Source organism: Stylophora pistillata, chromosome 9, assembly GCF_964205215.1.
Source record: "Stylophora pistillata chromosome 9, jaStyPist1.2, whole genome shotgun sequence".
Classification (NCBI taxonomy): Eukaryota; Metazoa; Cnidaria; class Anthozoa; order Scleractinia; family Pocilloporidae; genus Stylophora; species Stylophora pistillata.
In genome coordinates, this window is record NC_142527.1 from 6,061,101 (window position 1) to 6,087,584 (window position 26,484).

General features: G+C 41.2%; 2 protein-coding genes and 1 long non-coding RNA gene across 4 annotated transcripts; 2 read left to right on the plus strand and 1 right to left on the minus strand.

Moving 5' to 3' along the window:
- Window positions 1–3,693, minus strand: LOC111341260 (uncharacterized). Of its 2 annotated transcripts, none has more exons than XM_088732984.1 (5): window positions 3,536–3,693; window positions 2,779–2,836; window positions 2,160–2,201; window positions 894–1,379; window positions 1–245 (listed from the first exon to the last, which is right to left on the minus strand). In XM_088732984.1, exons 2-5 carry the CDS (start codon window positions 2,834–2,836, stop codon window positions 58–60), a joined length of 774 nt encoding a protein of 257 aa, XP_088589110.1. In that variant the 5' UTR covers window positions 3,536–3,693; the 3' UTR covers window positions 1–57. The 2 variants fall into 2 exon arrangements, with proteins under 2 accessions (XP_088589110.1, XP_088589109.1); XM_088732983.1 differs by having other exon boundaries at window positions 2,779–2,839.
- Window positions 3,694–17,590: 13,897 nt separating this feature from the next.
- LOC148722933 (phospholipase A and acyltransferase 3-like) lies at window positions 17,591–18,070 on the plus strand. Its single transcript, XM_088734372.1, has one exon. It carries the CDS (start codon window positions 17,591–17,593, stop codon window positions 18,068–18,070), a length of 480 nt encoding a protein of 159 aa, XP_088590498.1.
- Window positions 18,071–24,350: 6,280 nt separating this feature from the next.
- On the plus strand, window positions 24,351–25,416 carry LOC148722934 (uncharacterized). The gene is made up of 4 exons (XR_015991625.1): window positions 24,351–24,420; window positions 24,853–24,912; window positions 25,038–25,088; window positions 25,308–25,416. It is a non-coding gene; the product is annotated as an uncharacterized LOC148722934 (long non-coding RNA).
- Window positions 25,417–26,484: the final 1,068 nt, after the last annotated feature.

The following is a 26,484-nucleotide window of genomic DNA, read 5'->3' on the forward strand; positions in this document are numbered from 1 at the left end:
TAAGTTTAACTTGTTTTTATTATTATTCTAGTTTCTATCGGCAGCTAGTTCATTTTCTTAGGCCTGTTTTCTTTGAAAGCACCAAGTCTTTCCATTTCGATTATAAAACTTCACATTTGGCTCACTCATGAACATGTCGTCATAGCAGCAACCGGCGTCAAGGCACATTTTAGGTGTCACGAATGGAGCGACAAGACTGTCCGAGCACTTAACACGTTCGTCTGACTCGATTTCGCATGAGGATTCTGAAAAATAATTTAAAATAATAATAATGATAAAAAACAAATCAAAACAAACAACAAAAAGCAGATTAGTATATGTGAATGAGGTTTAAGTTTACTTTTTTTTCCTTCTAACTTTAATTACAATGAGACCTTTTACGATTGCTTACTTTAAGCTTTAAGGGACCAGGAGGGGGTGGGGGAGAGGAATGGTCAGACAATTTAGGTTGTGTTCCAGTAAAATGTACCTGATTCCCCCTAAAGCTCTGAATGACTTTAATGTTCCCACTTTAATGTTCCCACTTTATTGGCACCCAATCTTCTGTAATACCCTTTAATACGCTTTTCGCGACGGCTGATCCTCTCTATGTTCCTCCATGTAGTCTTTCAAAACTGCTCCCAATACATCCCCCACCTTCCCCCCAGGAGACTGGTTCCTTAGCTTGGAATCCACTACTTTAACGAAGAAGTGACTGGGAAGGTGCAATGATGGTTAATGGGATGGGGAGACTACATATTTCAAATGGAGCTCGTAAAGGTTATGGTCATTGTACTATAGTCGTTGTTAGTTTTTATATTTTTGTTTTTTATCGTTGTCGTTGATATGATATATATTTTTTTGTATCTTTTTTTTAAAAATTAGCCTGTAGAAACTATTGACTAGTGACGGACCTGGTTGTCTTCGTGGCGTGACATTTTCCCGTGCATCTTGAGAATAGTGCATGGTTGCATGAAAGGCTGGGGCATAGTGTGCTGTTACGTAAGTGCCATCGCCTGGCTTGATATTCAGCCCGCAGCCTAACTTTGTCACCCCTTTCCATACTACCGCCTGGAAATGTCCGACAGGACGGCCATTCCCTTGTCCAGTTTGATATCTGTAGCCGTTCTTGATTTCTGAATACCAAAATCTGACCGCCCCAGGTATGGCTCCTCCTATTCTGTCCATTCCTTCCCAACCCCATCCTTTCCACGAAATGCTTTCGGTATATTCGTGCGTCCATTTTGAATGGTGCATATGCCCCACTGCTGCCTGTTGATCAGACCATTTTTGAGCAGATTTCGCCAATTCAGGGTCACAACTTAGGGGAGGTGAATTATGTAGGGATCTGTAATAATTGTGCATTGTGAGGCAAAGAAGTTGGCAGTCCGGTCCACAAGCTGAAAAAACAAAAAAACAAAAACAAACAAAAACTGACTCGTATGCATGTACACATGTCGTTTCCCCATTTGTCTAGGTAACAAATACATTCCATGCTGCTGTAATAGATTACAGATGACGTCAAAAGGGCGCATGAGGTGCTGCCAAGCGCGTCGCTGATGTAAACAGACCCTTGACAACATAGAATCATTCTGTTTACATGATCACTAACCTAGGCAAAATATTGCTAATATTGGCGTCATCTAAACGTCTATCCTCCAATAGATCAAAAGAACTAGAAGAACCAATCAAAACGCGTGTATAATTCAGGTTATTTATTTATTTAATCACTTTCACCAGAGTGTGGTTAGGGTCGCACAACAGAGCGAGGCTCCAAATTAAGTGCGCCCTATATCCCACCCATCCCACCCCAGGGGAGGACATCCATCACACAGTAATCTCGTGTGTGGGAAATTAACGTCTCCTACCCCAACCCTGTAGGAGACGGGACCTCCATTTATTCGTCCCTATCCGAGAAGACTAGAATATCTAACCATTTCTTGATGTTATAGAAAGGTAGCAAATTCTTCTCAATTATTTTAAGACCTTGAGTGTTGGTCCGACAGGGGCTCGAACCCTCGACCTCCGACATAACAGTCCAGCGCTCTATCCATTGAGCTAACCGAGAGGCGGTAATGGTATAAAGTTTTACTCGTTTGTTTGTTAATTAGACAATTCTTTTTTTGTATTCTACTTTCTGAGCCAGATTCGGGAACAATTTCATTTCAAAGACATCTTACCCAGTCCTCTTCCACAGTCTCTGACATCTTCCCAATCATTATCTACAGGAAAAATAGAAAATAAAATAAGTCACTAGAGATGATAAAAAAAGTTAGACCGTGCCACTTTCGTTTTGGTCTTTATTTGCCGTTCTTTCGAATCCTTGTCGTTATCATACGGAGGTTTTCTACTTATTTAGCTTAGGCTCATGCGAGAGTGAACAAAAATAGTCTTGAATAACAGAGGAAAGTGATTACCTTCAATTATTTTCCGAACACTTTGAAAAGTGAAACGCTATCAGGGGAGATCGAGCGTGGTTCGCCTTGATACGATGAACACGTGAACAAACATGATACGCGGGTTCTGGGTGGCAGTATTATTTTCCTCACACGAGAAAAATGCGATACGCGCCAATTGATTGGCTCTCGGCTTCTTCAACCAGCTTGTGAATGTAAATGTATTTCGCGCCTTTTCAGCGCGTAAATCGCAGTATGTTTATAATATATTTATTTTCAATCAATCAAAGAGATTAGAAGTTTTGAGAATTTCAGAATTTAGACAGATGAACGAACAAAGAAACAAAGTAAACAAGAAAAAAACATAAGAATAAACAAAGAATAAAAAAAATTGAATAAATACCTGTTATCACTTCAGATGCACAATACAGTACGTAAAAATATAAAATGGCTGTTTTCATCTTCTGGCGAGGCATTTTGTCATGAGGGAAAAACCATAGCAAAGCAGGAAAAGAAAAAAAAAGAACTTTGACATGAGTGGTATTTTTATACTATGAAAAGTCATGCAATGCAAATGCTGACTCGCGGAGGGCTTAGCGAAAGTACTACAACTATACTTCGTTGATTATCGTTTGGAAAAGTTTGTTTTTCTTATACAATGCTGTAGATTGGTATTAATCATTAGATGAAATCTAAGGACAATCTCGTTTTTAAATCAAACATAGGATAAGATAGAAACATCGAGTCAAATTTAATTTAATTTTTCCTACGATCAAAGCCAAGAAACGAAAATAGTTTTTCAATACTTTTGAGGTCTAAATGACGATAATCATTGGAAGTAAAAACGTGGGGAAAGCCTTTCTACAAAAAAAGAGCAAATATCTGTTTAAAAAACTATTCTCAGCCCACAATACCCGGTACTAACGCAGGACAGAGTGGGGGATGCTCTGAGCCGGCAATCTAGCTTCGAAGCAACTAGTTTTACCTAAGACGAAACATTGCTTGTTATGTTTCATGATCAAGTAAATTATTCCGGCCTCAGTTTGGTCATATTTTATAAAAGAAATCTTAAAGTTGCTTAATGACATCAAAAGCTGGGATTATTTAATTTCGAAAGGCTAAAAGTTACAAACAGCATGTAATCGATAAATGTCAGTTACCTCAAGTACACAATAGGAATATTTCGAAGCCTCTGTTCTTCAACCGCTATCAACTCAATCACAAATCGGAACAATTATTCAAGAACGACTGCCTCGTTAGTTTTCCTCTGACTAATGATGACTTCAACATTACAGTACTATTTGGCAATGTCAGTACTTCCTACCTTGCTCATGTCGCCTAGGTATCTCATTATTTTTGCTGGTGTCGAATTGAAACTGCATCTTTGTTTAGCGAACTTTTCCTTCGTTAAATATTAAGAACTGATAACGCAACTTCCTGTTATCGCGTAATCGAACTCGCTTACCGCATGGGTATCAATGCGGTCAACTGTTAACCGTAAAAGCCAGCACCACACTGGGACCCTCTTGCCATGGTGATGCTTTACCGGGGGTCTCAATGAGATTCACCAATAGCCGTAGACTGGCCAAATGATGTAACAGTTAGGCATAAGAATCGACATTTTAACTGTCAGTGAAATAAAAAGTAAACCTTTAGTCAGCCGAAAAATCAAACATACACTGTACATGAAAGAAAAAAGTACCAGCAGCAGGTTGCATTTAACCTTCAAAGTGATTTTTAGTTCCTTATTACTATTATTACTCTTCTTAGTCGGTAATTGATGCTCTAAAAAACATGATATTTTGATCCGATACGATACTTATACAGTGTCACGGCCATAAGGCTCTGTAATGATTCCCTTCCCTCTCACGGGCAGTTAACCGACGATCGATTTTCAGTGGACCCTCTTTGCACCCTGTCACGTGTTTGCCCTCCGGTCTTCCCTAAAACCATTCAACACTCCCCTCCCCCACAGCTGGTTAATAACGACTTTTCCCTGACTTGTCCTATTGATTTACGAATCATCACACAGCTAGATGATATAGTTGATCTGCTGCTCACTGCTGTGACCATTGCTGGATATTAAACAGCAGTCAATTTTTCTTTAGACCCACCCTAATACTCCGTTCCTCTCCGTTCCCCCTCAAAACCAAATGATTCCCCCCCCAATCAAAAAAGAAAAATTGGCCCATTGATTTGTGAATCCTTACGCGTTTAGAGTTGGTGGGGGAGGGAGGTGGTTGAATTTGCGTTTTACTAGCTTTAGATTACAAACCTAGTCGTCTTATTATCATTTATTATTTATGGGATTTACATACGTTAACTATTGCCGAAAATGTAAAATCTAATCCAAGTTAATAACGACATGGATAAACTCTCATCTGCAAACTTAAGTCCAGTCGCACGTTGGTCCGTGGAACAGAATATCGCTTTAATCGTGCAAACTCTTTGTATATGATTCGGCCGAACTAAACAAGCCAGTTGAATAAAGATTCCTGTGTGCTGTCTGGTCCTTCTCTACCGAAAGACTAATGATGATTCTTTGCTTTAAACAATATTTACAAGAATAAGACTCACTTAGCCTCTCTCCGCAATAAGGCCCTTCACCAGCATCTGAGAAACCACAAAACGTCCAATTATTGTAGTGATGTGTGAGAAATTACGAGAAGTTAACGATATCTTAAAGCTTCGTATATTAACTTGCTCTACATCTGAAATACCTTGTGATGCTGTAGTTGAACTCCCAGTCGAAGCCCCAGTCGTTGGTTTAGGGCTTGCTGTCACAAAGGCGCTTTACGGAACAAGTATAATTACTAGGTAATATGATGTGTTTCCAGATTTGAATAAGAGAAACTATCATGGCAAAAGGATCCTCGCGCTGCATTTATTACGATGTCTCGTGAGACACTGGTTATTGAGTGGAGCATGAAAATGAATGGTGAGACGAATTTTTTTCTTCTACAAGTTTAATATTTTCTCCTACTTTCGCCCTTCTCTGCAATTAAACGTATTATTAAAGCGTAATCGAAGTAACCACAAGGAGAGGTTTTAGTATTGTTGAAGCTTTCAAGTATTTACCGTTACAAAATAACACAAGACCACCCTCTTACCGGTTCAAATTAAATTGGATATTTGCCGTGGATTGTTTATAATTACATAGCACTGAAAAAGCCTACTCGAGTGGTATATTTTGACCTATGTATTCGTTTTTCAAGTCACTTCTCATCAAGCTACCTTCCAAAGGAAGCTAAGATAAATTAGAAGATCACGCCGTCCATAGTCCTTGAATTAAAAGAACCTGTTCTCAAAGTAAGCAATGATTATAACCCATCCGAGAGAAGTTACCTGTTCGCTGGCTACCCAAGGTTACATTAGAAATCGCCCTGGTAACCAGCCTCACTAAAAAATTATAGGTTTTGTGTTAACATTAATCTATTCAAATCACTAGGGATGTTTGGTATGCAAAGACGTCACAGCAGTAGAAAGTGAAACTAAACCATAGCTGATATGAACCATACGGCGGCTCAAATTAAATTGGATATCTGCCGTGGATTATTTATAATTACATAGCACTGAAAAAGCCTACTTGAGTCGTATATTTTTACCCATGTATTCGTTTTTCAAGTCACTTCTCATCAAGTTACCTTCCAAAGGAAACTAAGATAATTTACAAGGTCACACCGTCTATGGTCCTTGAATTGAAAGAGCCTGTTCTCAGAGTAAGCCATAATTATAACTCATCCGAGAGAAGTTACCTGTTCGCTGGCTACTCAAGGTTACATTCCAAATCAGTCTGGCAACCAGCTTTACCAAAAATAGGTTTTGTGTTAATATTGAGCCATTCAAATCACAAAGGATATTTGGTATGCAATTACGTAACACCAATAGAAAAAGTCATGCGCTAGCGAAACTAAACCAGAACTGACATGAAAAATACGGAACCAAGGCTGTCTGCATCAACCAACCCAGCTCAAGACCAACCTTCCCAACCTGAGGAGACAACTACAGCCTTCATACGAAGAATTCTCCAACAGGATTCATTGCCCAACTATCTTTCGAAGGGTTCTTGTGCGGTTTTGTGCGGCTGCATCGTTTATCAAGCATTCAAGTACACCACTGATACGAGTATACCAATAGAGGACATAGAACGAATAGTGACAAGGGTGTGCTTGCTCCTTAAAATTACACCAAGGTTATGCAATTTTATCGCACAGATTTGATCTCAGCCCAATCAACAAGACCAGTACCATCATCCAAAAATCAGTAGAATCAGTCGCAGAGATTCTTCAAAACATCAGCTGAGGCAACAAGAGATGACAATTTTTTGCTACGTAACGAGTTATGTGACGTCAAGCGTTGCATAACTACTACAAACTTTTCCATTTTCTCTGAATTCTATACTGTTCGTAGCAGTTCTCCTTCTCCTTTGGAAGTCGTAAACGTCCGCTTTTCATAAGCTAGGCGTTCTTACGAGGCTTGATATCAACCGAAACGACTCATAGCGACCTTGGAACGCAGTAGCGGACTCGCCCACTCGCCTGACACATTACAAATCTATAAGCTCATTTTTATAAACTCAAGTATTAAACTCGTCAGGGTACCCTTTCCATTTTACAAGGAATTTATCACCTTAGTTTTCTTTTGATAACCTTATCAATTCTATATACATCCTGCGCCTTCTTTTGGAGCTCCTGTTCATAAAACGTTCAACAATGCAAGGAGAAGTGGTAGAACCCAAACGCAGAAAAACTCAGAGTGGAGCGAACGTTGCAGGCGAAATGCTGGAGCGCGCGAGTGAATCGCCGTCGGCGGCAGATTCCCTTCGAAATTTCCGGGTGTCGATGTCCCCAAACGAATCAGCTGGTTCGGCTTCCTCACCACATGGTACGTTTCCTATTCTTTTTTAGTCTTCCGGATGAGAACGATAATGAGTGCCCTTTTACCATTAGAACAATTTATTACATTACATTACAATATTGTACCTCGGGTCTACAGTTCGATACTAACAGTAACTTGGATAGTGTATCACCAATATTGAAACACTCGCTTAAACTTGTAAATTTCCAGTCGTGATTTATAGCGGATTTTTTTCCCAATTAGGTAATGGTTGTTAGAAAACACTCGCAAACCAAGGTTTTCTTTTTCCAACAGTTGGCGTCGTATGCATGTTTCGATACCTCCGTTTCCAAAAATGTAGCCTTGGGTAACACCAAAGAAATGTACTGTCCTGCATAAGAATGTTTTATAAGGAGTAATTCTTCTAGAACTACAGGTTTCATTTCATAGTTGGTGGAATTATTCCTCCCTGGTTACTTAACACCTTTTACAAGACATTTGGGCTCCCATTTAAAATTATCACAGACACTCAGAATCACTGGAAAGCAGAATAGACATCAGTTGTTTAGAGTAAAAAAGGCAGACCAAATAGTTTCCCAGAATTTGAATGTCTTTGAAGTAAGCACCTTGATCTCTGCTAGGCGATTTGGATGCCCAGCATTTCGGTACATCTGCAGAGACGATGCTTCTCTATTCACGCTTTCATTCTGCAAGAGAAATAAGTCAAGAAAGAGTAAGCAGAGCATCCAAAAGTGCCAAAGCAATTGTGCAGAATTTACAACAGCATAAGTTTTTTATCCAGTCAAGAATGGCAAGCTCCATGTGCATTTTGTAAGTGTCATCTCCATTATGGATCTGCTTTGCATCATAAATGAGCATCCCTGAATGGACAGATTCAATCTAGTGTTTCCCTACACTGTAGAAGGTAACAGATTTTGAGTGACTTATTTCTGAACATGAATTTTTTAAACTCTTTTTTGCCTTTTCTGCAACATCACTAATTTGGAAGAGGCAAACTTTTTCATGCAAAGAAACATGAAAATACAGTAGCAAGTGCCAATTAATTACCCGCATGTAGTTAGATGCATGTGTATATGTTGAGGTGCCCATAATGGCTTTTCTATACGCAGCTACGGCGTCAGGTTTAGTTAAAACCTTTTGGCTCATTAGGTAGCCAGTCTGCTTGCACCGCGACTCTGCGTGGCAATTGACATGATTTCCCTGAGTAATAAATAGAAAGTTACAGAAATTCAAATTAATAAATCAGTATTAATAATAGCAAGTATAATGCTTCTGGTTTTCCATTTTTATAGAAAATTGTGCAATCTTCTCAGAATTACACAACTCAATGTGCTCACAACAACAACAAAAAATAATAGTAATTTTGATTTACATGACATCGCTCTTTTGAAGGAGTAACCTGCGAAAAACTCATTATACACTATGACTACTTCTTATTTTCTCAATAAACAGTCATTAAAATTACCTGATAATAGTCAACAAAAATCAGCAGGTTAGCCCGAAATATTTTTCTCTCGTGAACTGTTCTTCATGCAGAAATACACATGAATCCTTGTACTTTTAACATAGAAATATTCACAATATTCTATTGTATTCATCTTTGATGAGGAAGGAGTTTTACATTAGCATAATAATCATTAAGAGAAAATATATTTTGATTATTCTCAAACGAAAGACTTCTTACCCTTGTCTGACAGTTCAGAAAACCACTTTGAGCCCTCATCTCTCTGTGGTCCAGAAGCGACTTTCTTTACTGCCTTGGTGAAGAGTTCTCCTCGATGTTACAGCTTTATTTTCGAACAAAGATGTGGAAGAGATTCTACAATAGAAAATACAAGCTAGAATTACCAGAACAACAAGTATAACTGTAAATAACAGTAACGTACATACAAATTAAGTAATGGTAGGCTTATTCGCCTACGAACTGCTTGCAAAGTAGATAAGATAATGAACATTAACTTTAGGAAGCATGGCTGTTCGATTACAGATTTTCCCTCGTCTCCGGTACTCGGTCAGCGGTATACCGGTGAGCGGTCTAAATAGTGTCACTAACTCTTTATTCCTCTCCCCAGTCCGTGAGAGAATGGGTGATCAAGGATGAACGGACTTCGCCACCCAGGTGCCTGTTTCAGGCACGTATCGTTTCGGTGAGCGACATTCTCTTCGAGAGCGAAGGTCGGCGGGCCGCGGGACTTCTGTTCTGGTCGCTGTACTGTGCGTCTCGTCCGAATTTGGGCTCTGTGAGCTGCCAGGCGACGTGGCCACTGGCCTAGGCGGGCAGTTCCAGTTTCCGTAGTGGGTGGCGCAGCGGCTGCAGCAGGCGCAAACTGGGTAGCAATCTGTACCGTGTCGGGGTCTGGTGAAGAGGATTTTTGGGTGACCAAGGAGTCCTGGTGACCAATGCATGGTGTAGTGGGGGTCCCGATGCATGGTCTGGGGGGTGTGTATGCCCGAAGGAAACGACGATATCGTAGCGAGAGCCGTCCAGATCCATACACTTTCACGGTATAGAGATCTTGGCCCTTGCCTTCCAGTACGACTCCAGACCGGTCCCACTTGTTTGGGTGTTGCCCTTGCTGATTCTGAAGAAAAACCCGCTCTCTTGTGCGCAAAGGGCGAAGAGGCTGTGTGTGCTCCTTGAGGGATTCTGTTGTCCTGGACATTCTGGCTCGGAGGGCGTCCTCTTTTGCTGCCCATGCTTCATGCTACAGCGGACGGATGTTGGGGCTCGGAAACTTCTCCAGACTGTTTGCAAAGCAGAGGGTGTCGCGCAGAGGACGACCAAACACGATTTCAGCAAGTGACAGTTTGCAGTCCCGGTCCGGGGTGTTCTGTAGTTGGAGAATAGCACGTAGAGAGCTGTTGTGGTTAAGGCTCCCAGATGGTCCGGTATCAGAGTACAGAAGGCGTTTAGCGGTCTTGACGGCTACCTCTGCGCGGCTATTTGATTGCGGGAAATGGTCAGAGGGGATACGGTGTCTAATTCCCAAGTGGTTGATTATGAGAAAATTATCTGTACACCCTGCTGTAAACTTCGGACCACCATGAGATGAAATCTCCTCTGGTACTCCGAATGTGTCAAAGAATGTTCGCAGATAGCGTATTAAGCCTTTGGCTCTTGCGTAGCTTGTGCTAGATGGTGATCCAAACACCTCCATCCATCCCGATAGGCGATCTCCCTCTGCTAAAGGGTGCTGGCCGCTCTGGTGGAAGAAGTCGGCGAACACAGTTTCAAATGGTGTGGAAGGAGGAGGAGAGGGGAGCGGTAGTGGTGATGGTTGTGAGGGCGCGTTTCTGTTGCAGTCGGCGTATCTCTTCCTGGTAGCACAGATTTCACGCGACATTGCCGGCCAGTAGGCTACCTTGTGTACTTGCTGCTCCATGGTTGAACTACCCTGGTGGGCCGCATGTAAGTGCTGCAGAACTTGTGGGCGGAGTGTGGGCGCCACCACTACCCTGTCCTGGTACATCAGGACGCCATCATCAATGTATATCGTATTGCAAATGGGCCAGAAAGCCGGGAGCTCGGGGTCCTCTGGATGGAAGTCTAATTTCCCTCGGTCGACCATGTGTAACAAGTGTCTCAATGGGTTGTCCTCTAGGGTTTCTTACGCAACGTGCACTGCACGAAAAAACGGATTTACACGTATGATGCACGATCCTCGCAGTAGATAGCGCTATTTAACCAATAGCGAAAGTCAGACCTGAAAAAAATCAGGCCTGTACGGGATTCGAACCACTGACCTCTGCGATACTAGTGCAGCGCTCTTACCAATTGAGCTAGCAAGCCAACTGGGAGCAGGCCGTTAAGTTGATTCGTAATAAACCCGTGAAAGTGAGTATCGCAGAGATCAGTGGTTCGAATCCCGAACAGGCCTGATTTTAATTCAGGTCTGATTTTCGCTATTGCTTAAATAGCGCTATCTACTGCGAGGATCGTGCATCATACGTATCTAATACCGCAGTTCAAAATATATGAACTTCATATATTTCATTGTATCCAAACGGATTTACATCAAATTTGCGCAGTGCAAATCTGAGCAAATTTGGTGCAAACATAGCAAAGACAGAGCAATGGTGTAAATGCCACATTTGCTCATACATTTAGTACCCGGTGCAAATGTATGAGCAAATGTGGCATTTACCACCATTGCTTTCAAATATGGTGAAAATCCATTTTTTCGCGCAGTGGTGGGCCCATGAGATGATTCCAATCTTTGCAGCCTCGTTGTGGATTGACGCCATCATTATCCTTTCTTGCTTGTCCTCTTGTTCATCAGAAATCGATGCGGATGGATGTCTAGAAGTCGCATGCGCCGCGTAGTTTTCCAGGGAGGTGTGCAATGTCGAATCGCCAAGGAAGAGTTCTCTGTTTCAGTCGAAATAGGCGTGAGTTGGTTATCTCATCGAGTGTGCGGTCTCCAAACACTTTGGTCAGGAGCTTATGGTGGGTGACAACTATGAGGTTGTTAAAACCTTGCGTAAAGTAACGGGTCTGCTCCAGGCCCCGTGCGACTGCCAGGGCTTCTTCCCCGATGGCAGCAAATCGCTGTTTGACGGGATTGAGGAATCGTGAACCAGCTAGAGTGATTTTACAGCCTCCAGGGCAACAATCGGGGAGGTCCGAGGGGCATTGGCAATGCTTCTGGAGTAGAAAATACCCTATTCCACGACGTGACCAGTCTGGACGAAGGTATGTCCGTCGCGTGATGTCAAAGATTTCTTCTCCATGACAGAAAGCCTCGAGAATGGCATCCTTTGACGATTTGAATGCATAGGGAAGTTCTTCAGACCATGAGAATTTGCATCGCGGGCTTAGGAAAGGTTTGAACGGCGCCGTGGTTTCCTGAAACTAGGCGTAGTTCGGCACCTGATTTACGAGGCCGAACCTGCTCCTGATGTCTGTGGTAGAGGTGGGGGTTGAGTAGTCTCTGATGGCGTTCAGGTACTAAGGCAATGGCTCGATTGACGAGGCAGAGATTCTGAATCCTGCAAAGTTGACACATTTTCGGGCAATTTGGAACTTGTCGGGATTTAGGACTATCCCGGCCTGGTCCAGGCGGGTGAGCAAGTTCAGGAACCGCCACCAGTGTTCCTGGAGGTCAGAATTGTTGTGTAGCGTGTCATCGACGCAACCTTCTTTCCATTGGAATGTGGAGGATTGCGTCAAAGCGTCGATTGTAAGCATCGCTCGCCGGATGAGAAAAACCCCTGTGGTGCTCGTGTGTAACGCCATCGTCCGAATGGTGTTATAAACGTTGTCAAATGGCTGTCGGAGTGGCGCAGGGGGACGATGTGGAAGCCATTTCATGCGTCGGTGACGTTTTCCAGCTACTCTTAGGAACGCGGCGCGCTGAATGGAAGGGCGATTCTGTTGCGAACGTCTCCCGTTTGTAGTACTTGTTTAACGGTGACAACTTAACGGTTCGGCGTTGCGACCCATCGTGTTTTCTGGTCAGAACCATTCGGTGGCACCATGTGACGGTTCACCTTATGGCACCCTCTCGATGACCCCCAGGGCCTCGTCAGGAAGAAGATCGTCGAACACCTGTTGCTGCCAGTGTATTGGTATAGTGGCAGGGGGTGGCATGCCTTTGGTGTTGCATTTGGGTCAACGTGCACTTCTATCGCGGGTCCCTCCATTCATGGCAGCGTCGGGTGCTACACGTGTTGAATATCGATGACGCATACCTCTGTAGCAGCCAGTTCTTCATCCTCTCGTTGTTTTTAGGTGCACACACAAATGGCAGTTCAGTGGGGCGTTCCAAGGTAGTTTCACGCCAAGAGCAAGTGCATGTGAGGCCACTGATTTCGCAGGATGTTTTGGCGTGGTGGCCTGGTAATTGTCGTTTTGGCTAGGGATCCGGTGAACTTGTTGGGTTAACGGCTAATGAGCGCATGGTTTCCAGTAGTTGCTTCAAAGTCCCTTTGGTACTTGCGTCTGGCTTGGTTTTGAGGATGTTATCGTCGAGTTGAGGGCCTACACATTGAAAGAGCTGGGCTAGGGCTAACGCCTCCGTGATACCACAGCCTTGCTGGAATATGTCGCATCGTCTGACAAAGATGTTCCAATCTTCGGTTAATGCGTGGACGTCTATTCGAGGTCGTTCTAGAGATGGGGCGCGTGGGTTTGGTGCACTGGGTGCTTGTTCAGCGGTTGATCCGGCTTGATGAGTGAGTCCATGGTTTTGCAACAATGCGGTGGTGACCTCCTCTGACGCGTCGGGAGTCTTGAAACCACATCTTGGGAACGTGCAGCTTTGAACGACCTTATCTGACGTATAAGAGTCTTCTTCTGTCAGTTCTTGTTACGTGATTGGTGATAATTGTGGATCTCTTCGCCGAATTTAATATATTCTACATGAAGAATTCTCCTCAATCTTACGGCTTTATTTTCGAACAACAATGTAGAAGAGATTCTGCGATAGAAAATATAAGCTAGAATTACCAGAACAACAAGTATAGCTGTAAATAACAGTAACGTACTTACAAATTAAGTAATGGAAGGCTTATCCTCCTACGAATTGCTCGTAAAGTAGATAAAATAGTAAACATTAACTTTAGGAAGCATGGCTGTTCGATCACAGTTTTTCCCTCGTCCCCGGTACTCCGTCATATACTGACCGTATACGGGTCAGTGTTCTATATAGGGTCGCTAACTCTTCCCTTGGTCACAGCCTTCGCACCTGTTAAAATATAATAAAAAACTATTAATAACAATGAAAGGCTAACTTTCAAGCAATAGTGTATACTTGGTACCGTACGAAGAGTCAAAGGAATTTAGCATTCCTTTGGATAAGAACTATGTTTCAGCTGCAGCACAGTCATGTGCCACCTCTGAGACACGGAACCCTTAAAAAAAAAAAGAAAAACTAAAAAAAAAAAACTTAGTGTAGTTGCACTTTAAAAGATTCTTCTGTGCTCCATATTCATACTAGATCAATGGTAGGATATTTTTGAGGATGCAAATGCATCATACTGTGGGTCTCAGTTAGAAATGTCAGCAGCTCCTTTGTTATAGGCACTTCACGGCTCACTGCTGAAGTTTTACTGGCCCTACTCCAGTTTAGAACTCCTCGAACTTTTTTGGTCCTAAACAGAATCAGTAAAAATGACAATACTTCAGGAATAGCATTGAGCGTACCAAGGTTCAACATACATACAAAAAGTTAGAGTTCAAAAACATCTTGCAAGAGAGAAAGGACTGACACTGTGGTGTGTGCTGCTGATCTACTCGGATCATGCCTTGCATCTGTAATAACACACAAAAGAAAGAAATTGTCCAAATCAAAACATAACATTGAAGACATTTCTGTACTCCAAATAGCTCAGGGTTTATAATTTGATGTCAGATGTTTTAAGTTTGAATGCGCTACTCAGCAGAACTTAACAGAAGTCTACCAGATCCTATGCAACAAACTGACTGCTTGCAGAGATCCTGGCTTGAACAAAGGAACAGTATAAACAAAACTCAAAGCAGCGATTGATATCGCTGAAGGACCTGAGTTTTTGCATTCAAGAAATGTAATACACCGCGACTTGAAACTAGGGAATGTCTATTTCAGGAGCCATATATGGTTGGTTTTGTCCCGCGCTCAACGTAACTTAGACGTCTGGGCGTGAACCAAGGCTCTACTGTGGCCCTTAACTGTCACGGCGAAAAGAAATCGCTCACGGCGAAAAGAAATTGCTCGCTGCAAAAAGAAATTACTCACGGCGAAAAGAAATTACTCACGGCGAAAATAAATTACTCACGGCGAAAAGAAATTTCTCACGGCAAAAAGAAATTTCTCACGGCGGAAAAATCTCCTCACGGCACGATGGAGCACGATGTTTTGCAGCGCCTGTGGGCAGTGTTTTTGGAATGAAGACAAGTTTTGCTCTCAATGCTGCAGAGGTATGGGATTTAAACCTACTAATTGTAAAGAGAGACTTTTACAGGATGGTCTTTAAAGACTGATGTTTGATTATGCACTGTGAGGTATCATGTATTGAATAGACGTACAGGACAAAGGCCCTACGCCAAATGTGGGAAAACTCAGGGGAAATTCAAGAACTTCAGATTTTTAAGCAACCGCTAGCGTTGCCTTAGCAACACAAATCATAGTACCTCTATGACAAATTGATCGTTTTAATCTATCTTATCGGTTTGAAATTTGTTATTGGTCCCACGACTCACTTTACTTTAGTTGGATTCGCTCCCAAATGCGGTGCTCAGTAAAAGAGAAAAAAACCTTTTGAACCTCTTAATAAAACATCAGCTAGGTAGACTCCCTTTCAAAACCCAAGAACTGAGATCTTTAAATCCCTCGACAATCTTTACTTGTCTTCATTTCGTAAACACTGCTCGCAGGTGCCGCAAAACATCGTGCTCCAAGATGGCGTGTTGCATGATGCAATCCGAGCCAACTCGAACCAATCCTCCCCACCCAGGCGTTTTTGAGTTTTCTTTTTCGCCGTGAGTAATTTCTTTTTGCCTTGAGAAATTTCTTTTCGCCGTGAGAAATTTATTATCTCCCCGAGCAATTTCTTTTCGCCGTGAGAAATTTCTCTTTTCCGTGAGTAATTCTTTTTGCCCTGAGCAATTTCTTTTCACCGTGAGCGATTTCTATTCACCGTGACAGTTGTGGGCCACCGTAAGGTTCTCTTCGAAATGTCTAAGACATTTTTCGAGGTCTGCGTATTAGAGGTCTGCGTTTAAGAGGTCTGCGTTTCAGAGGTCTGCGATTTAGAGGTCTCCGTTTTAGAGGTCTGCGTTTTAGACGTCTGCGTTTTAGAGGTCTGCGTTTTAGAGGTCTGCGTTTTAGAGGTCTGCGTTTTAGAGGTCTGCGTTTTAGAGGTCGGCGTTTTAGAGGTCTGCGTTTTAGAGGTCTTCGTTTTCGAGATCTGCGTTTTGGAGGTTTCCGGTCTGCGGTCTGCATTTTCGCGGTCTGTTTTCTCGAGAAACCCGAGGGAATAAGAAGCCGGAACCTTGTCCGATTGTAGCAAAAATGATTTTATAAGGTAAACGTATAATTATAAACGTCAAAATTGCGATAGCGCCTGTGAATTCTATATGCTGCTAAGTCAAGGACTAAAGACCGGAAATTCCGTGATCTCGTCTGATAACATCAATGACAAAGGAAGATAGATAGATCTACTAATTTACATACTGTATACACAAAGGAAAATTGACGGTGCACAAGTCAACTCAAAAGGCACACGCATAACTCAACAGTGGAGGATCGTAAATGCGATATTTTCAGTTAAAATTTAAGTTCAGTGTTTACGTGGCAGTTTCGCTTTCGTATGACAAAAATATAAGAAACGCCGTGGCCCAGCGCAAAAAATTTTGATGTACAAAAAGTCAGTCGAAAACCGATTAAAATTATTTGCACGATTGAGTAAAAGCTCCATGCGAGTACTATTACAACCACCTCCCACTCTCCCTGAGTAATAGCAATTTGCCTCCCACCCCTCCCTCAGTAATTATAGACTGCACCTACCCCTCTCTGGGTATTAATGGTGTGCTTCCCTCCTTTTAAAATGGTCCCAAAAGTGGTCCAAAAAATGGTCCAAAAAATGGTCCAAAAAATGTTCCAAAAAATGGTCCAAAATATAGTCCAGTCCAGTTAACATTTTTCCCCATGCCGGAGTAATTAGGTATTCGAAAATTTAAATATGCACACCGGATAATGTAGAATGGGTTAAAACAAAGAATGAATAGCCCATTTTCGATATATTAAAATTCAAACTTAGCTCCAAGGCTTGGCGGAATAAAACAAAAGAAATCACATCGAAGTTGAGGGAAGAATCATGATTGATTTCCTTTGTCTTATTCCCCAAGCCTCGGAGACATGTTAATTTTATAATGTATCGAAAATAGCCTATTGAAGACAGTCATCGAAATTTATTTGGCGTAATGCTTGTGCGGTCAAGTGAACCAGATTTCCATGGTGCACCCAACTTAACTATGAACAAAACAAATCTAAAACTGCACGAATTAGGAAAATAGGATTAACAAGAATTTCAGCTAGTGGCATTGTAATAAGCCGTTAACAGAGACAGCAGACAACTAGAATAAAAGCACGTGTAGTTTAATGGCGAACTGAAAACCGAAGATCAAAACAAGCCTGCCAAGACTGACGGGTAACATGCGTGACGCATGACGGGCAACAGCATCATCGCACATCCGGTATCACAGACATTTAATATACGTGATCAGCATGAATTAACGATTTAATTTCAAGAGGTTTGAATGGGTAATGAGCGTCAAAAGATATAGTCTCGCCTATTATATCGTTTATCATTGAATGGAAGTTACGGTACTCTCGCTCTTTCACAGACCTTTCACTGTCTAATATTCATTCTGTACGAAGATGAGTAATTCAGCGAGGATCCCTGCTTTGCCTGGTTCAACTGGTGATTTAATAGTTTTCCACAAAGGCTTGTACAAGCACTATGCAGTCAATGTAGGAAATGGAGAAATTGTCCACGTAACGTCTTCTGATCTGACTATTGACGCTTGCAAAGGTAAAGAATGTTCAACCTCCGACAAAGTCGTCATGAAGAAAGAAAAATTCGAAGATTACGCCAAAGCAGGGGATAAGGTGTTTGTAGAAACACGTGGAGAGAAACCATTTTCCCCCGAGGAGATTGTAAGAAGGGCTAATTCCAGTCTTGGTCCAATGAACTATAACTTATTCTGGAGGAACTTTGAGCATTTTGCTCGCTGGTGCTGTTATGGCGAAGAGCATAGCGAACAAGTCGATATTGCGTGGAGGACGATTCTAATAGGAGGTGTTCTTATTTGGATTCAGCGAAGATCCCCGCTTTGCCTGGTTCAGCTGGTGATTTAATAGTTTTCCACAAAGGCTTGTACAAGCACTATGCAGTCAATGTAGGAAATGGAGAAATTGTCCACGTAACGTCTTCTGATCTGACTATTGACGCTTGCAAAGGTAAAGAATGTTCAACCTTCTACAAAGCCGTCATAAAGAAAGAAAAGTTCGAAGATTACCTCAAAGCAGGGGATGAAGTGTGTGTAGAAACACATGGAGAGAAACCATATTCCCCCGAGGAGATTGTAAGAAGGGCTAATTCCAGTCTTGGTTCAATGAATTATAACTTATTCTGGAGGGACTGTGAGCATTTTGCTCGCTGGTGCTGTTATGGTGAAGAACATAGCGAACAAGTCGATAGTGCGTAGAAGACGATTCTCATAGGAGGTGTCCTTATTTGGATATTGTAATATCCAATTTACTAGGTTGGTAATTACCAACCGAGTAGGAGAAGGTCTGAGAACTGCATCAGTGTTGAGGATGGAATGACTTTTTGGTTAACGAATTTTTCTTCAATTGTTACGTTGATATTTGAATTATAGATTGCATCAGTTTGACAATGTTTATTATTCAATACTCGCTCAGTAGTTGCGTTTTACTTTGTGTGTAGGTTACTGTTAGTCTACCTGACGGTCTTTTAAGGAGGTGGTATTGCATCAGATACTTGAAAGCGCTGATCTCAAAAGAGATTTTAGAGTAATTAAAAGATAAAAACTGAAACTATGGAATTCCGAGAAAACTTATCATTAGAAACAAAAAAGCAACTCTTTAGTCTCACACGATGATCTGAATTTGACTAAGCTTTACGATGTGTTCACAATGTAATTATAGAAACTTTATTTGAGTGTCAAGAAAATTAGCTAGCCGAGGGGGCTAGCCCTCTACTAATAGGGGACACCTACAATTAATAGAATAAAATAATTACTAAGTGCAATTCATTAAATATAATACAATAGTTAGCTAAAATACTAGATGCTCAATGCTGAAATGCTAAAATTATTATTATAAAATGTAATTATTATTTTTATTTCTGATGAGACATCAACTATTACACAGATAACATCCTCTGCATCCATCATCAACAATACATGTCAAATCCCTATTACGCATTCGGTTTCTAAAATCACTTAATGATTCACATGTTTTATCACTTTTGTCCAGCTTACTCCACAGAATAGGACCTAAATATCGAAGGGAATGCTTACCAAATGAAACTGTGTGCTTACCAAATGAAACTGCGAACGAGGCAACCGTTTGTTTCTTTATCGCGTCCCTTGTGTTTTATGGAGGTGGGAGTTTTGTTTGCGCATAGCCGCTATCTCTAGATTTGGTGAAAGGAACAAATGCTGGTAGACGAACAAAACAAGCTAATGAGATATCTATTGTTTACGTCCACCAACATGGCGGCGATGACGTAACGTGCAAACCACCTACTTGTAGAATTATTTTGGAGAGTTCGATTATTCTGTAGTTAAGTAGTGAAGGGATTTATGTTTAGACGTTGAAATGGAAAGTTTGCGTGATCGAGGCAAGCAAATGCGCTTGCAAGGTTTCATTCCACGTATTGTTGTCTACTCCCTACTCTTTGCTCGTGTTAGATAATGACTAGATACAGATCGACGCAGAAAGAAAATGCATTACTCACTAGAGATATCCATCTACATGATTGTCGTTCCTCTGTGTTAGCTCCATTGCTTTGTTGCAATGAGCACAGTGAAGTGGGTCGGAAAGTAAGTAGCGCCTTTGTAGCCACTCGATGAGCATAGATCGTGGTCCTCGTTCTAAATCGATGATTTCGCTTAAGTTCATGTTCAATACTTGTTCTCCAAGAATTTTCCTCGCTGAGAGATTAACTCATTTGATAAATTAAGATCACACTTCTGTCCTTTTATGCCTGGCAATTGATCCCGTTATGCATCTTGATCAATGAATAGTAATGAATATAAAAAGAGACTTCTTTTGTTACTTCGATAAGCACGATTCCCAAAGTATCTTTGTCGTTTGAAAATTAAGTGAAAGCCGCTTTCAGCGTCCTTAATTATTTTTCTCGGTCCATGTTTGGTGCAATTACGATCTCTTACGTAGTAGTAGTAGTAGTAGTAGTAGTAGTAGTAGTAGTAGTAGTAGTAGTAGTAGTAGTCGTAGTAGTAGTAGTCGTAGTAGTCGTAGTAGTAGTAGTATTAGTAGTAGTGAACCTTTTTTAAAATTGTCTAAAGCCGTCTAGCTAAGGAAGAATCCCTTACTAATTTAGGGGACACTAAAAAAAGAACAAAGAGACTAGGGGCTATAACTAAGAGAAAATCTATAGTTGAGTAATTAGGGGATTTAGAGTAAAAATATATAAAATTCAAGAGGAGCAGAGGCTACCGCGTATGCAGCCATCATCCAAGAACTCACTTATACTGAATTGGCGTATCTTTCCTTTAAACGACTTGAGGGTCTCGACCTCCCTTATACTCTCAGGTAATTTTATCCATTTGTCCATTACTCTTCCGGACTCGGGCTAGCTCGGTTTAAACAACGGAACTATACATTATGGAAAGATATAGCTGATTCGCAATACCTTCATAGTGTCAAACTCCCCTTGCTATTACTTAACATTCAGTTTGTAAATTAAGATGGTTAGTGTAAAATATAAACTTTTAAAAAAAAGGCCGATGCCTGATACAGGAAGGGGACGTTTATTACACGGCGGCTCTTATTCGGGAGCTGCAATTTTGAATAGTTTGCTATTGGCGAAGAACACAGCAAAAGCCATATATTTTTTTTTCTCATTCTTTGTCTTTTTAATTTCGCAACTATATTCAAAATATACCCAAGTGGGTCAACTAAAAAAGCTGCGCATTTATTCAAGTAAAGTTTCTAACAAATTATTAAAGCAACAACTCGTGCACAGACAAAAACGAAGATGACTCGTACTTATAACACACTGCGCCGGACAACTGCTAGATCTGACAAGTGAAGTCCTTAACGATTCCTTTTCACTGATTGGCTCACAGATGAGGTGAGACAATCACAAAGACTGGAATTTTCGTTGCTCTAATTGCAGTGTATATGTCAATGAGAAATAAAGATACTATTCAAAACTGGATTCTTTGTCTTTTTCACATCGCCCGTCATCAGAATCATTCGTTAATGCCAAACGTTTATTGTTAAAGATTGCGAATAAAAGAGTAATCGATTTACATTTAGCCGTCACCGAACACTCCCTCAGGAACTGTTATGAAGAGCAACACGAGTCTTCGGATTACATATTACACGCGCGGTGAGGCTTTTCTTCGAGTCATAATTTTTTTCTTTTTTTCGGCCAGAAAAATAGCTTATCAAGATTTACCAAGATTGCTTCTGATGTTCATGTCTGCATTTGGAACTTCTTGCTAAAACGAGTGCAAAAACACCGCCCTTAATTTGTAATTCTGTGAATGATGTAATTCGATGATTTTGTAATACGATGATTGACTCATTCATTTTAAACGTTTTGTTCGTATTACATTCGCGTCTCTTCAATTTCACCACACCGCGCTACGAACATGTCAGCCTTGGAATAGCAAACAGACGTGCAGTACAGTAAGCGATCCTTCATGAGGACTTTTATTTATTTAGACCGACCTTTGTCGAAAGCACCGTCTGGGAAAAAGATGGAAGCCTTGAAGGCAAGTGGGAGGTTGGTTGACATCTCATTTACAAAAAACCATACAGATGCAGCCATGGGGAGATTGCTGCTTGCTAGCTTCCCTACTTTGCTCGGAATTGATCTGAAAAGGTGAGCCTCTATGTAGATTTTACTTGAAAACTTTCAAAATTTCTTTTCTTGTCAATGTACTATGAATACTTCAAGCTTAGCCGATGACGAGCATGCACCTAAATTATAGATTCATTACGGTGGTCAATTATTAACTAGTAGTTCCAATGTGAACATGGGTGCTGGCGTCAGAGGGATAATTTCAAAACACTCACGTGTCAGTTCATCTGCTAAAGAAGAAAAGAATGTTCCAGGTTCACCTAAATCACCTAAATTTTGATAAAGTTGCTGTGAATTTGGCACATCATCACCGTCTCCAGCGTGAGGGTCAAAAGTATAAAATGAATCATTTGATTCACTTAAAGAAGTCAGAGTGACATTTCTAAAAATAGCAACTGCCTGCTTGTAAGTTGTGAAAGTATTCATCAATGCTGAACAAAATGAAAGGCAAGGATGAATGGTGTCATTCACATTCATCAACCCTTGTCGGCGCTCTCCATATTTTATGCTTTATATATAACAATCAAGCTTTTGTCCTTCAAAATTCGCTAAAAGCCTTTCGGCAAGACCAAAACATTTTGAGGGATGTTCGACGTCATTGAGCAAATGACAACTTATTAATGTTGCGCTCAAGGAGTTTTCTTTTGATTCAAAGGTTGAAATACAATTAGCTCCACGACGAATGGATCCTCTCCGCGGATGAAATCAACTCAGAATTTGACCCTAGCCTAAACAGTCATTTGTGTATGCAGTTGAATAGTTAGCTAACGAGCGATCCACATTTTGCTGAATATTTAGCTTCAGCGAGTGATCCACATTTTGAATCTATGATTGCAAGGTTATTTTGTGTCTCCACAGGCAAATGTAACTCAATGGTCGAGTTATTTACATCAACGGGCATTGGTCGAGATCGAAAAATTTTTTCAAAATTTGGCTTTTTGTCCGTATTGTAAAGAATACGCTGCCGCCCCGCTAGGGCTCGCCAGGAATTAGTTATCCGAAGAAGGGGTGAACAATCTCTGTGGTTTATATTAGTGATGACACTTTTTTACACAAGTATACTTGGGTATGGCGAAGCCTGCCTGTTGTGTGAGAAGAGCGTGGGCAAAGTCACGTGATGAAAGGGTGAATAAGAGAGACCTGGGAATGGGTTTTTTAACCTGCAAACACAAACTGCAAACATGTTGAATGTGATGTTGTTGGCTTTGATGATGAGTGTTACCGCTGATGATAGGCTGGATAACTGACATTTTAATTTGTCTTTATAACTTTAAGAACACTTCATAGGTTTAATTATGATACGCTGAGTTATTAGCACATGCTGATGCACCCTCTTCTTATTAGAAGATCAGAGTTGTTTTGGGATTCTTTAACAATATTTGAGAGAAATACCCATGCATAGATAGCGGACAGGGACGTGATCCCTGTTCTTTGATTGTTTTCATAACTTTACGTTCTGATAACATAAAACAACATAATGATTCACTTAATAAACCATTTATTTGATTCTTACAGTTTGACCTTTGTCAAGTCTTACGAAAGAGGCCATAGTATGGCCACTGTCAAGACAGGCGTGATGAGTGGGGAAGAGTTTGTGCGCCATTATTCTGCGGCGCACAAAAAAAAAGGTTTATTTTCACTCGCAGCAATCAGGTACGGATTCGTTTTTGTCATGATTCGTAAATGACGTGGTTTGCACCATAATATCCATTTCTAAGTACTAAGTCCTCAGGGGTTTCCCTTTAAGGTTTTGAGCAGTACTTTTCACTCGTCACAAAAGAAATGAGGTGGATGAGCTCATGACAGGCTGCAGGCTGGCAAGACTATGTTTACAGCGAGCCAATTTCCCGCTGACGTACACTAAATGAAACCTCTGGGTCCTGTTATTGCGTTACATTGTCTGACAGACAGACAGACAGACATCTATATTTATACAGGATAGCCCCTTCAGTGTAGTAAACACTGGTATCAACGGGGGTCCTGTAACCCACCCATCCCACCCCAGGGGAGGACATCCATCACACAGTAATCTCGTGCGAGGGAAATTAACGTCTCCTGCCCCTAACCCTGCAGGAGACGGGACCTCCATTTATTCGTCCCTATCCGAGAAGACTAGAATATCTAACCATTTCTTGATGTTAAAGAAAGGAAGCATATTCTTCTCAGTTAATTTTAAGACCCTGAGTGTTGGTCCGGCCGGTATTGAACTCTCGACCTCCCGCACAGCAGTCCGGCGCTCTCCCAATTGAGCTAACCAGGCGGCGGTTGAATGGCACGAGAGAGCAATAATTGTTATCCATAATTGCTTGTTGGTGTCGTATGGCCTTTATCCCCTCCTGAATTGATGCTGATGTTTAATCTTTAGTTTTAATTTGTTTTCCTTTGTTCGAAATTTATTATCATACATGACCAAAATAAAAGGTACAATTTAATTTGAACTACTGCCATTTCCCTAAAAGTCGTATTGTAAAAGGTAATTTAACTTTCTGACAGGTGGTTTGAGGCATTTCAGGCATCAACTGGTTAATTAACATCTTTTTTCCTTACAATTCAGCTCCAGCTACCTCAACGTCAACACAATCCACCACAACAGTGGATTTGACCATTATGCCGCCTCAAAATGGAGGTATGCCAATTCTAAGTATTAGCAGATTTACAAATCAGAATGTGCTAGAGAACGGGTAGAGGAGAAAAATCCAAGTTGAAAGAGCTCCATGAATGTCACATTGTCTTGATTCTTTGCCTTGAGACCAGGATTATGTTGTAGTTTAAAATGAAGATCTTGCAAAATGTTTGCAGCCTTGATTCTCAAATTGCTTCGTGTCTTGACCCTGATTACTCACGACTAGGGTTCTGAAACAATTATTGATAATTAATTATCATTGATAATTAAACTAGGTTGAAACAATTTTAATCTGAATTTGATTTTTAACAACAACAGTTATGTTTATGATCCTGGAGATCAGAAAGATTTCGACAAGTTCATCTTTACAGTATTTCATAGCATCTTCAATTCTATACCTTTATTTAGTTTAAACAAAAATATTGTTTTTTGTAGCTGCTACACACAGGCTGTTAAATGCCATGGCACAGAGGGCAGGTGTGAGCTCTGGAGATGGTAATATTATAGTTACCACTTAATCACTAGAAATAGTGGATCTGGTACTCAAGAATATTATAACTGTATTGTAAAGACCAATCCCATATTTCAAAAGTTATTGCTTTTTTTTTTTTTTTTTTCAGATGGCAATGTAACTACACCTTCTGGTGACAAGGAGCAAAACTGTGATATTGGTAGGTCAATAAGTCATACTTTATACTAGTAATTTATTTAAAAAAACAACACTGCATTAAGAAAAATGTATGGGAGACTACAAATCAGAATCTCTGAAATCCAGGGTGCCCAGCATTTAAATTTGGTGTAAAAACTAATTTTTTTTTTGTTGCCTAAAGGCAACATTAATTCTCCTGATACTCTGATATTGATTTTTAAACCATATCATTACATTCTAGAATTGGACTGCATCATAACAGATGCCACAACCGTCTCGACTGGCAACAGTCATGCTAAATGCAGTAAATGGTTTGAACCCGGGGGTAACATGTGAAGGTGTAGTCTGATCGTCCGGGTGAGTGTAGTCCTGAGAAGGACTGTTGTCGGTGGCAGTGACTGACGTTTCGACAACCTGTGCGGAAGTCATCATCAGAGTCAAGTGAGTGATTGTTGTCAGTAGAATGTTCTTATTCCAGTTCGTGTGAAATGATCGGTTGGTTTTGCCGTGATGTTATTGGCTGTAAGACTCAAGTGACGTAAGTCGTTCGTGATTGGTCTGTTTCGGTCTGTCGGTAAAGCTAGGTTGTTCTTTTTCGGTCGTTTGTGATGTTTATGTCGTGAATGAGTCGTTTGTATGGGGCGGGTAGTTGTTGACATCTGTTTAGGGGAGTCTGTTCTAAGTTAGTAAACCAGCTTTCCAGAGTCAGTCGTTGAAAATAATCAGTGCTGTAGGTTAGGCATTGCGCAGAGTCCCAGTCAATGTTGTGGTTGGTAAGTCGATGGTGTTCAGCAATGTGATTGCTGACATCACCTTTCCTCGTCGCCCGTCTGTGTTCAGTCAGTCTTGTTGTGAGGTTTCTGCCAGTCTCACCGATGTAGGAGGCTTGGCAGTCGGAACAATTGATCTTATAAATCGTTCCCTGTCTGTTCCTCGGTTCGTCTTTGTCTTTAACGTTGGTTAGTAACTGACGTAGTGTGGTGATGGGTTTGTGGGCGACGCGGATATTGAAGGGTAGTAAGATGCGCGAGATGTTTTCAGACATACCTTTTATGTACGGTATGGTTGCTGTAGTCGTAGGGGTTGCGGTGTCGTTTGTTTCGGTAGTGGTAGTGGGTCGGTGAGTGTTTCGTCGGATGAAGTCGTTGTTGTAGTTGTTCTTCGTAAAAACACGGTGATGGTATTTGTTCTCGTCGGATAAGCTGTCTGTCGAGTCACATACTAGTTGTGCGCGTCGTGTTAGGGTTGTGATAGTTGTGGCTTTGTGTGATGTAGGGTTGTAGGATGACTCGTCTAGTAATCTGTCGGTGTGTGTCGGTTTCCTGTAAACTGTCGTTCGTAATGAGTTGTCGTTGTGGCTTACCAGGCAGTCTAGAAAAGGAAGTTTGCCATTTTCTTCGACTTCTCTGGTAAACTGT

Excerpts from the sequence above, each read along its gene's own strand:
- LOC148722933 (XM_088734372.1), top strand. The coding sequence starts at position 17,591 with ATGAGTAATTCAGCGAGGATCCCTGCTTTGCCTGGTTCAACTGGTGAT.
- LOC111341260 (XM_088732984.1), bottom strand. The coding sequence starts at position 2,836 with ATGAAAACAGCCATTTTATATTTTTACGTACTGTATTGTGCATCTGAA. Across the intron at positions 2,202-2,778 it reads TGCATCTGAAGTGATAACAG|ATAATGATTGGGAAGATGTC; the intron begins GTATTTATTCAA and ends TTTTTCCTGTAG. Across the intron at positions 246-893 it reads CACGCCACGAAGACAACCAG|AATCCTCATGCGAAATCGAG; the intron begins GTCCGTCACTAG and ends ATTATTTTTCAG.